This window comes from Odontesthes bonariensis, chromosome 3, assembly GCF_027942865.1.
Source record: "Odontesthes bonariensis isolate fOdoBon6 chromosome 3, fOdoBon6.hap1, whole genome shotgun sequence".
Lineage (NCBI taxonomy): Eukaryota > Metazoa > Chordata > Actinopteri > Atheriniformes > Atherinopsidae > Odontesthes > Odontesthes bonariensis.
The window spans coordinates 39,190,180-39,203,347 of NC_134508.1; the positions used below are offsets into that span (position 1 = coordinate 39,190,180).

General features: G+C 38.2%; 1 protein-coding gene across 1 annotated transcript in view; it reads right to left on the bottom strand.

Annotated features, from left to right (window-relative positions):
* Positions 1-13,168, bottom strand: part of angpt4 (angiopoietin 4) — a 75,327-nt gene that overhangs the window by 16,534 nt on the left and 45,625 nt on the right. Inside the window, exons 2-3 of the mRNA XM_075461782.1 lie at positions 608-751; positions 407-528 (exon numbers count right to left, since the gene is read on the bottom strand). Coding sequence (XP_075317897.1) covers positions 407-528; positions 608-751 — 266 coding nt within the window. The remainder of the gene's footprint in view (positions 1-406; positions 529-607; positions 752-13,168) is intronic.

Sequence of the window (13,168 nt, forward strand, 5' to 3'; positions counted from 1 at the left end):
TTCAAATATCCTCACTGATAAGTTAGCAGCTGGGATTGTGTAGCTGGTATTGTTTTCTCCTTATGAGCCTCTGTGTGCATGTGTGCTATTCATCACAGCAAAATGTGCTCCTGGAGACACCTAGATTAAACGGAATCACCATATGTGTGGTTTTGAGTAATCTGGCAGATGTTTGTGTGTGGACAGATTTTAAAAATGCGAATGTGTTACCTTGGTGCACGAAAGAGTCATAAAACATTTTACGTGTGTAACTGAGATCAAAGGTAATGCTGAGTTGGAAGATGAGTGCACTGAGTGCTCATTTACGCACTGTTTATTTATTAATATCTACTGTTTACACATGGGTCAGAAGGTCAACTAGTTAACATCACAAATACTGCAGCAGAGGGCACCGTCAATTTTCTACCTGTTCTTGTCTCGCAGCTGGTTAATCTCCGTTGTCTGCAGTAAGAGCTCCTTTTCCAGCTTGTTGGTGGACAGAGAATTCTCCAGAAGCTGGATCTCTATCCGAGAAGTCTGGTTCAGCACCTGGTGGAAGACCAGAACTACAATGAATCCAGGAAGTCTGCTTTACAGACACAATTTAAGCAAACTGGAAACTCGTTACCTTGGCCTCAACCACGTTGAGTTTGCGTGTCTGCTCTGCCGTGTGTGAGAGGATGTTTGTTCCAATTTCCAGCATTGTGGCTGTTTGATTGTGAACGGCGTGCGACTGTATGTTGACGACGTCTCGCCTCAGGCTCTTCTCCAACTGCAAATTTAAAAAAACAACAACATAAATATTAAATCAGCCTTCAGATTGGAAAAAAAACAAAAGTTAAAAATTGCAAAGAATAAGAAAGACGGGAAAATGTGACACACAATGATTACTGCATGACTGTAAAACATCATTTTGCAGCTGCATGGATTGTATGATGAATACTTTGTGGATCAAAGTGCTAACATTTAAATAGAGAAATGTATATGAGAGAAGCATCAGAGTATGTTCTTAGGATTGACAATGAATCTCCACATTTCAGGATGTTTGGTTTTCACTTAGTATTTATTCACTTATGGCTCTAAATATAATTGTTTGCCAACAGTTGTTATGTCTTCATGTATTTTGCTGTAATTTGGAGGTAATATTAATTATCATCGGCATCAGTCAGTCCTTTATGCACTGAACACTGTATAGGGAGTAAATCTGTGAGTGAATGAGGACATTTCAAACACAGCACTTGCTTTTAGTTTCCTTGTTAAGATTTGTGTTATTTGGACTTCATTTGACTGCCTGTTGGACATTTTCTGAACCTCTTTTTATCATCTTCTGTAAGTTTAGTTCAAATTTATTTTATTCTAGCTTCGCCTGCTTTATGTCAAGTTAAAACAGTATTCAGGGCATGCTGATTGTTTGGTTTTATATTTGGCAAGCACTACCACTCAAATTATGAGATTTTGGTACTATGTTTATGACTCTGTTTGAACTTAGCATTAGGTTAGCGTTTGGACCACTGAACAATGGATTTCAGTACGTTCTGTTACCATTAAAGAAAAACAATAGCAGACATGAGGCTATTGGAAATGTTTTTACTTCACTATAATTTTACATTGGATGAAAGGTTTTTGAGTAATGAAACTAACTGGTATGATAATGGTAATGATGCTAAATCAAAATATTCAGTATTATCACAAGTGAGCACAAGAAGACGAGAACCACAGTAAAAGTGATTACTGAAATCATGAAGATTTGTCAGCTGAAAATCACATATTTATGTATAAAAGTTCATTTAAAGCTAGCATGAAGGGATTTCAATCTAGAACAAACTGCCTCCACCCACAGAACCGTGTTGCTGCCTAAAAGAGGCAAAACATTAAGAGCAAGACAGACAAATATGAGAGGAAGACATAAAGGTGAGCTGAGTTTCTTTCCAGAAGTTTAAAAAAGCTCAGCTGTGACTTACTGTATTCTGTGAACTAAAACCACCCACTAAGCTAAGTACATCAAGTTCACCAAATCAAAGATGTATAATGAAACATGTCAGGAGGTCTGGTATATAAAGAAACAGGTCTCTCCATCTCTGGGAATATCAGCCAATGCCAACTTGTTCTGCCATGCTGCGACCTTCAGTCGCTGACAAATAAATAATCTGTCCATCGAGCCATTTATTCATGCCTCTGACTCCACATCCTCAGGATATCAGTGCCACTGAGAAGCATGGGGAGTTGATAAATATACTGCTGGACCAACAAACAGATTGGTCCCACCGGGAGAGCAGTTACCAATGAGACCAAGTTCAGGCCACAACACCCACATCATGTTTTTCCTTTTCTAACAGGGATCCCATCGCAAAACTTCATAATTGCTCTGTTTTAACTGCAGCTTTATTTACATATCAGATTGGAGGTGGGTGTTAGAACACAGATCACTGAATATTGTTTACTTTTTGTTACTAATACCGCAACATGAGAAGAAGACAAGTAGCATGACCTTGCCAAAGTTGTTGCGCCTTTAATATGGTGATTTATGAGATGTTATGTAACGGAGGACAAATTTTAGAAGAAAAGTATTAATAAAAAACAAACTATATATTCTTTAAAAAGCACCATTTTATATTTCATTTTAAATAAGTGTTAAAGGTGGGGTATGAGATCTTGGAAAAACGGTTCCTGCAAGCTATATTTTTGAAAATACACAACCTTGCTTCTCCCTTCAGCCCACCCCTCGAAACCACGCCTTCAAAACACATGAACGAGTCAAGAGTCTGTGAACGCGCAGGGGGGAGGGGTGAGGGGGGCTGGCTGTTGATTGGCATGTCAGAATCCAATAGAAGTAACTCTCATCATTACTTCTATTGGTCAGACATTTCCTCTTGCTACACCCTCTACAATGGACTAAAATATATATTTTTTTCCAAACATTCTATTTTAGGGGGTGCAATGGGGTCGTGAGGAGGTTTTCAGACAATATGATAAAAAATGCTCCAGAAAACATCTCATACCCCACCTTTAAGTAAATTAAGTAACTGGTTTTAAATAGGATGTAAATATCTCGTCGTGTATAAAACAGACCACTGTGGGGCAGATATACTAACGGTTTGTGCCTGGCACAAAATCTGCTTTGGCAGTAAAGATGGGAATACAGATGGGATTAACTAAAGAAAAGTAATGCTGTTAGCAGCTGAGGGCAATGGGAACAGTGAGTTTTGTTCATTAGTGCTTCACGTGACTGGGCTTGTTTCTGTGTGGATGTACAAGAGTCAGAAAACCCAGAAAGAAAGAGTTAATCAGAACAAATCAATTGCCAATCCTTGCTATTGTTAATTTCCTCAAGGGACTCAATGATCTGGAACCACCAACTGGAAGGAGTAATGCGATAATTGATGCACTAAAATGTTTTAACACACGCTCTCTTGTTACTTTTAAAATGTATTTTAAATGTAACTGAACACACTGCAACTTCTGTAGCTGGGATGTCATCATTCACATTTTCACCTTTGTTGTTTCTGACTGTAACAAGGTTTTTTCTTTTATTGTTTTTTGCCTACATGTTTGGTTTAAATGACACTTATATGTGCCATACAGTGCTGAAGCATTAAACAAACACGTTTGGGAGTAGTTCAAGTGAAGAGTGACGTCTTATGAAACTTGTGAAAGCAAGATATAATTTTTTTTTAAATATGAGCCTGAGTGCATTTTGAATATTTCAACTGGACCTGTAAATAGTTTAATTCTTATAACCTCTATTTTGCTCATTAGTGAAATAAGCTTGTTGTGCCCTGTGTTTCACATTGACGTCTGTTACTGTGACTTAATAAGCCCAGATTGGTAAATATGCTTCTGTGTTCTTTTGAAATAGTTTGAGAAGTGTGTTTTTAAAGCAAGAAGTGTTTTTTCTCATATTTAGGTGAATTTTTGTGCGCCCACATCACAGCATTGTTCACCTCACGAGTTTTTCTTGATCTCAAAGTTCAATATGTTTGATCAGGGATCGAAGTAACAAAGTGAGAAATGAAAATTACTTGAACTTGAAGGAAAAATGAAGTGAACTATTATTAACTTTCAGCAAATAATGGCTTAATTTTTTATTCACAATCTTTTTAATCAGTAATATTTTTAACATTTAGCTTCTTTTTTCTTTTTTTAACTTCCACTCTTCATAATGTTGTGTCCTTTAAGTGCGTGTCAGTTAATATTTGCCCTATAATTTAACTTTTGATGTGAAATGAAATCTTACTATAATTTTGGGCCTTTACCAAACACAAACTACATCATTGTTGCCACACAAAGTTATTTTAGAAAGCAAGAATTTCAATAACATTATTGTTGGAATAAAATATATTTGCTCATTGAATGAAATTTGTTGGTTTTCAGCTTTGGTCATTATTGATGTTCTTTTCTGACCATAATTCTATCTATCATAAATAAAAATCTGGTGGACTTTATTAAAAGTAATTCCTTTTACTTTCAGTCAAAACAAAGTAAGACAGAAGCCCTAATAATAATATATTTCTGCTGCTGCTATTGTTGTTTTTTGTATCTTAAAATGGTTTCCACTGTTTAAATAAATAGACTGCATTTTCAAACAATGTTTAATCAGGAGCGAAGCCAATCAAAATATAGTGTTAGGAATAGGCTAGAGGGATTATTAAGGGGCTAATCTAGAAATGCTGAACTTTACTCTTTGAATATGAGTGAATTCTCCTGCTTTCATAAATGACAGTAACTTTGAAAACAAATTGGGATCAATTCAATAAGCTGATAACATTTCAGATATGATTTTCAGGAGGATAAAATGTCGATAAATCACAATCAGAGACATGGTAGATGAGTCAAAGGCTCAGATACTGATCTCACAATGTGAAGAAAACCAATCAGTAATGTGATCCTGACCAGAATCTGCACATTTGTTTCTTGGTTTTTTGCTTGTAACTTGTAATCAAATATGGTGGAAATCTATTTACTAGTTGCTGACACACACCGTGTCCTGATAAACAAGCCAACAATGGAACCAAATAAAAATCTTAGAGGTGAACGGGACTCATTTCAAAACAAACAAACCGCTGAGTCATTCTTTTTAATGCTGATGAATCACCCCAATTTAAACAAAGTTTTGTTTACGTGGATTCCTTTTAGCTGGTGATGTTTTCACAGTCGATGAACCTTATCATGTTTATCATTCCTTGTGCATTTAGTTTGGTATTTCTAATTCTCACTAACTAGTTAAAGTAAGAAAAGTGCTATTTGGTTTAGTCTGCTTCAAGTCTAATTTAAATTCAACAAGCATCCCTTAGTCAGACCTTTTTACAAGTGGGCAGATGGGTAACACTGAAGTCAGAAATCCAAGGGGCCTTTTTCAGGGACTTACTTGTGGGTGAGTAAGTTAGGCTGAAACAAAGAGGGAAAAACGATCAGATGTTGTGACGTAGCGAGAAGTTAATCAAATAATCAAACAAGGAGAAAATAGCTGGAACGACCTGGTTCATTTCTCCCCCCTGCTCTGCTTCCTGAGATGCCGCACAGATAAACTTTGACAAAAGCCAAAGCTTCCACCTGGCTGCTGCACAGTCCACCAGCGGAGCCAGGGAGGGGGAAACTAAAGAAGCTTCTGTACCTGTTTCACTATGATGTAGTTTGTACAGTATGAGCAGAAATTTGCGATCTGTGAGGGAGCTTGAGTGTGAATAAAAGCGAGATTTAATAACATAAGTTCAGCAGATTCTTTTTTTGGATCTTCATTTTGTTACTTTTTATGTCAAGGCTCCAGAGACACAATGTGCTGACTTTCTAATTGACCCTTACTTCCTTTGCTAGGATATAACCACACACTGAACATAAAACATCTTCTCTCAGACACACATAAACTGGTATGCATTCATGCAAACCTGCACACACACAAACACAATTAGCTCAACATGGGCCCACTTGCAATTATAAACTACACAAGTTAAGCCAGACCAACAAGCTCTGGGAATACGCACACAACCTCACGTATGGAGGGCTTATTTCAGAGATGCTAACTCAAACCACATGTTCAATTTGCTGTGATCTGGCCCTCTGGGTGACTTCAGAGGGGTCGGAGGAAAGGGGGAGGGGAAAGTCACCAAACTGCCCCGATAACAAGACTGACGCAGAGGCAAGTAGCACTGATAATGATCTGGGGTAACAAGTGCACGGTGTGTCGCTGGAGTCTGTCAGGATCCCTGGACATGAAGGTACACACGGGGAACTGCATGAGACTAAACTGATAAGAGAATATTCATCATTGATCATTCTTGCAAACAGTTTTAAACAGCTTTTATTAAAGTTGTAAGTTGTATGATGTCATGTTGCTTTGAAATGTGGAGGAAGTTACATCTTTTCAGCATAAAAGATGGAACTCATAGTCACGGTTAGTTTTCTTATCAACACAATCTTTTGAAGCTTGAATAATAACCTATATAGTAATATAAATAACACTCATAATGTTGCTGTTATTTATCAACTTACTGCAAGACAAACCTAAAGACTGGAGGAACTATACTGAGAACAGATTTTAGATACATTCGGCAGAACACTGGATAAATGGTCCATAACCACTGGAGCTTAACCCTCAAATCCCGCAAGAACACAAACTGTTGTGTATTCTTGTGCCAGATTAAACATGAGTCTCAGCCAGCAGCTTGTACAGTATATACAGGGACATCTGCCTTAAAATTGGCAAGCAAGAGTTTGACGGAGATCTTGCATGCAAAGTGATGTAAAACTGTAAGGCTAGCAGAGAAAACTGGAATGGAGAGAAAGCTTTGATCAAACTGTATGTCATCATGAAACCTGACGATGCACTGAAACCTAGAAAGACTGAACAAAACTTACAATAAAAAATTGTCTCAAATGAATTGAACATACTTAGGAGTGAGTGTGAGCGTGCATGGTTGTTTGTCTCGTTTGTCTCTATGTGGCCCTGCGATGGACTGGCGGCCTGTCCAGGGTGTACCCTGCCTCTCGTCCATTGACTGCTGGGATAGGCTCCAGCCCGCCCGCGACCCGATTGACGGATTCAGCGGTATAGATAATGGATGGATGGATGGATGGATGGAATTGAACATAATTAGAAGAATACACCTGATGACTGTTATGTTGCACGGTGGTGTGGTGGTTAGCACTGTTGCCTCACAGCAAGAAGGTTCCAGGTTCAACACCCAGCTGGGACCTTTCTGTGTGGAGTTTGCATGTTCTCCCCGTGTATGCGTGGGTTCTCTCCGGGTACTCCGGCTTCCTCCCACTGTCCAAAAAATCATGCATGTTAGGTTGACCACCTGCTGGTGGTGGTCGGAGGGGCCGATGGCGCCGGTGCTTGGCAGCCTCGCCTCCATCAGTGTGCCCCAGGGCAGCTGTGGCTACAATACAGTAGTCTGCCACCATCAGCATAGCACTTTGAGATTCCGTATGAAATGAAAAGTGCTTTACAAATGTAATTGATTATTATTATTATGTGACAGCAATCCAAAAGTGCTAGTCGGTAATGATAGGAGGTTATGCCGGTTGACAATCCTGCAAATCCCTCAGGATTGTGTTCTTATACCAAAATGAATAATGATGGAAACCTGTGACTTTTACGATTTATATGCTGGACGATTTGCCATGTACACAAATGAGGAACAGTACTCAGAGTTTGGCTGACATCCTGGTGGACTCAAAGGCAATGTAGTCATGGTTGCAAAAAGAAGCCAGGCTTTATAGAAGTTTATGAGAAAACGAGTCTACTTCGTGATTTGTGACCTCAGTAAAAATTTTATTACAATTTAGTTTAATGTCATATTCGTTGAATAGAACAAAAAAATGACCATTTCATGAATTATGGTCCCATTTAGAGGAAAATATATGATAAAATGTGGGTATTATTTGGGTGAGGATATGTAGTTATTAGTAAGCCTCTACCTTATATGAATGTGAGGTCACTGTGTTTCTCAGTCAGGTCCAAACCATTGCCCAAACTGCTGAACTCAAGGATTCAAAATGAGAATCAATGTGTAATGTCAAGGTAGTTTCATGCCACTTTTATATTCAATCTGTGGTTAGACTGTAAGGCCATCAAGGAAAGTGGAGCTTAGCCCCACATCAGCAGGTATAAACCCCCTGAAAACTGAACTTTCCCATCCTATTTATTCCAATTCTAATAACACTATGCGCTGTTTAACACTCTTAATATGAGAAGAAATAATCCATAAATGCTTGAAGCAGAAAGTGACTCTAAAGAAGAGGAAGCCGGCTCCAAGCTTGTTCAGCCTGGCCATGAGCCCTGGCAGTTCTCCTGGTCTGTGCCTCTTGCAGCTCTGCCAGCTCTCACAGCTTTCACAGCTGTAGGCAGAGAGCCCCAGCTCCTACCTTGGCCTTGCTTTTTCTGTCTTCTCCTGTAAACTTGTGTTAACTTCTCATCTAGCCTCTCAGTTCCTCACAGTGCATGTAAAAAAAAGCACATCCAAGTCACAGTCAGGACAGGATCCTCCAATCTCCTACATGGAACATTCAGGCCTTGCCTTTCTAATATTTGTAGGCAGTCTACTGGTTCAAGGCAGAAATTGGCCTTTCGGATGAGAGGTCTTCAAGACCCAAGAAGGAGTCCAGTTGCCCTTATTCAAGCTCTTAGGACTACCATGACCTGGATGAATGAGAATCTGCATCAACATGCCTCGATCACATTGTTGTGGGTTGATTATGCTCATCATATGTCTTTGTAGCACATAAAAAAATGGGATGGAATCTCACTGTCCAGATAACAAATCACAATGTTTTACTGGTGTAAGTGTGTCCATCGTGCCAGTAGCAGTACAAAAATGCAAGAGATGATGAAAGTCTTCTTAGACCTATGTGATAATGACTTTGAACTAATAGCAAAAGGTTTAAACTTGCAGCAACATGTGTTTGGTCTTTTAGAGCCTTGTCACCCATCCCTTCACACACATATAAACATGCAGTCTGGACCCTGGTTTACCTTAGTTTGGTCCCCATAGCGACCGGAGGTCCCCGTGGTATGATATGCGGCCAAATTCAAGCTCCTATTGTGATGATTTATAAAATGAAACACACGCACAGACAAAGATGTTAGGCTAGTGCATTTTACTGTGTTTGCTTTTGTGTGACTTTATCAAACTGATGCGTAATATTAATGGGTGATGGTGAACCCCTTACAGGATGGTACCCTCATGTATTATGACATTCCTCTAAAAGCCTTGTGAGTGCTACGCCGTATATGGCCTTAAAAAAAGTATCATGAGCTTGATAAAATTGAACAGAAGACAAATCGTGTAAAGCGCTTAAACATACCTCTGGAGTTTGTTATATTATTGCAGCATCTCTGTAAGTATTAGAGTGTCCAGATGTTTTGGCTAAAAATCAGAGTAGAACAAGCTAATAGCCTCAGGCTTTGTTTCTGAGGCCATTGCACTTGATATGCTGAAGGGAAATATCTGCCTGTATGGGATCTGACCTTTACTCTTACTGTCTCATGAATGAACTTGTCTTGAGTGCTTTCTGTGCAGGAGATCATTACTAGGATACATATTGTCCGAGGTTTACATAACTCCAACAAATGTGTATATTTGCATAAACCTTTCTGTGTATTTATGAAGATCTGAGCATTTGATGAGCTGATAAGTGAAGCTCGTTCTCTCTGTGTGCCTGAGTTGTGACACCTGTTGAACTTCTGCCTCTCTGACACAGACATGAACTCCTGAAGGTCGTCTGGACAGATTTAATTTCCTCATGAGGCTCTACAGCACTGTTTAAGGAGCCACACTACAGATAAGGAAAAACAATCTGATTAGGATTGACTGGGGGGCAAGGTAGCACTGTTTTGAATTAGAAAATACAACTGTTGTAATGTTAAAACCACGTTGTTTTTTTAAATATATTTGGTTTTCACACTACATTTGAGGCCAACTGTGACTAAAAACAAGACTTTTATGGAAATACACAAAAGTCTTTTAATTGACATTGATGATGATTTTTTTCTCAATTTGATATCACGATGAAACTTCCCATTTATTAAATCTAGTGTTTATGGATAAAGCAAGGTTCAAATTTCCTGTTTTATTTTGTGTACATGTGAGGGTCAAAGCTTTTCACGGAAGGAATTTCGATATCTTCTTCTATCGCTCCATTAATCAAAAATTATGCAAGCCGCCAGGAAAGAATGGCTGTTTCAGGAAGAAAACGTTCTATAAGCCAGGCTATGATCAAGATATGAACAAATACCTCTGTCAAAACCTTCTGACTGTTGATAGAAAAAAACTGGAACGTTTTTGTGTATGTAAATGCTACTGAAACGGAGATTTCTGACTCAGAGTCAGACTAAAACTCATTTTGAGAAAAAATATAGGCATATATTTTAATAGGGAAGCACTATTCATTGATAAAACGTTCTGTTGATAGATTTCACCATGATGCTTACCCAGCTGATTACTTACACCAACAACACTAGTCTTGATGAAAGTGAGTTTTCTGAAATGTTACGTTTGAATATGTAAATAAATAATTTTCTCCTTAAATATGCGCTGATTTGCATAAATGTCCAGTAGACATAATGTAGTCAAATAAACCTAAATATGTATCTGGATATCTTCTTTATACTAGTCTGAAAGAGAATATATTATGTAGATCAATTCAATGTAATTTCTATTGACTGATGAATGGAATTGATTGAGTGACTGATTAAAGTTGACTTTATCTGATTGGGCCTGTATTGAACTCGTTTACTTTCTCTTTACAATGTCGTGAGGTGACTTGTCTCATCTCACAGACATACATTTTTCTGAATCTGAGATCTAAAACTTTTGTTCTTAGCCACATTGCTAACTGTTCTGTAAAAGCTGTTTGAAAATAAGAAATTTTGACGCGACATTTAAGGCAGATGCTTTTACCCAAACTTACTTACAAATGAAGAACACATTGGGGAGCAAAGAGGATTAATGTTAGAGGATAGAATGTTGCTCAAGGATACTTTGACATATAGACTGGGAAGCTGAGGACTGAAACAGTGATCTTCTTACTGAAACTACTCTCCATCCTAAGCTACAGTCGCCCTCAATTTATACAACAACAATCCAACAGCTGACCACTCTTAAATGCAGACATCTTTGTTTTCTAAAGGCACTCTGGCTTGTACAGTAGTATTGGAGTTAAACACAATTTTTGAAGTGTTATTTAAACACATGTCAGCAGCACCTAATCACATGTCTGGAAGGTGTTAAACAGGTTCAACACATTCTCACATGGTTTCATTTAAATATGTGCTTGAAGCCCAGAGAGGTAAAATCCTCTACGCATACAATCTGAAATATTAAGTACACGTTATTTACATGTTGCAAAGCGTGCATGTTTAGCTTATACACTTTTCAGACCTCATCGTCTTGTCAGCTCGCTGCTGCCACTGTCGCTTTGACTGGCTGTTTTCTCAGCAGTGCAACAAGCCCAAGCTTTGAGTGTGAAAATGGAAATGTTGGAACACATTTGGTAATTATGTAATGCACATTTGTGGCTAATTTCTCCTCATACAGTAGAACATGTCAGCCCATTCAGCGGCATGATGTCAAAATGTGTTTTGTTTACTTAACTCAGTAACTATGACCTTTCAAGTTGGATTGAAAAGATTGTAAGTCAATAAATAATCTTTGTGGGTAGCAGTAAGTGGACAGGTGACCTTCTACTTGTTATCATCAGTAGCCGGGTGACCTTTACAGAGGTTTCTGCTCTTTAGGCTTCTAGTTTCCATTTAATCTAAACTTATGTTTTATATGTACTCTAACCACACATACTTTAAGACATCCCAACCATGTGTAAGTGCTTCCATGTTTTTTTCATCTGTTCAAGCTAACTTTAGTGCTCCCTTGTTAGCTGAAATCATAGAACTGATGTTTGCATTCTTCTCACCCCATATTGTACAACTTCAGCAGATCTCCTATTGAGTATTTCATGAAACCACAGTTCACTGCAGAGATACTTTGCACATGTTCAATCTGAGAGAATATACAACAAAAGCATCCAAGATATGCACTGTGTGCAGAATCATTAGGCAAGCAAGTATTCTGACCTTACAGTGTCATTAGTTCATTCAGTTTGGATATAATGCACTTTGAACTTAATCATTTTCAGGTTATACTGAAGTCCAGCAGGTTGGACCATGTCAGGGTGAGAACTGACTGAGAATCACCCTCTAACTGCTATTTTGTAGGCATTATTTCCTAAAACAGTAGTACATGAAGACATCTGTAGCATGAGGCCCTTAAGTGAGACATTGTTCCATCCTATGCACCAAAACTCTCCCCTGATCAGAGATCACCCTCACCACATCAACTGAGAGGATGGGTAATGCTGCTGTATTGACAGAAGATAATTATCCTTTCAGACATGTATGAAGATGGAAATGACTAAAATAAAATAATCTGCAAGACAGAACTAGTGGATTGTTTTTCCATAGAAGAATCATAAGACACACCAGCAGGAGCATATCCGTTTATAGTGTAATAAAGCAGCTGCACATATGATTTACAAAGTCCATGAACCCGTATTTAGTGTAAATTTACTAATCAGAAAAATCTGCAAATAAATCAACAGAGATGATTTGGGGGTCATTTTTTAAATCCTACATGAACCTCACAGTTACTTGTTTTGGTAACACGCAAGGAGTGCAATAGAGAATCTCCAAGGGACGACATTCCCTTTATTTCCCTATTTTTTTTTGTTTTTTGCAAACTATTATGTGTTTATCTTGGCAGCCAGCAAAAACCGTCATGCCTTCAGCAATTCCCTTACGGGAATGCCTGTCAACCCTAATTGTATGTGTTTTTAATGTGAGTATAATGATGAGGTTTAAAGCTTTCTGTATAATCTGTGGCTTTTTGTTTCCTTTTGTTCCATGGATCAAACTTTTCTTAATTTTTCACCCTGTTAAACTCTCTTTGAGCAAGTCTTTTGCCAATCAATAACAGTCAACAATCACAATATTTATTAGTTAATAAATTGTTGCATCTGTTTGAAGAGTAAGTTCATGATCTAGTGTTCTTTTTTGTTTGTGGAGAGCAGCATGAGATGAAAATGTTTAACATGTTTAACTTTCACTTTTTCCACTTCAGCTTCAATTCTCTTTATGGGAAAGCTAAAATTGTGAAAGAGGTAGGAGTGGGAAACTAGTGGAGAGAGCCCAACTTAGTCT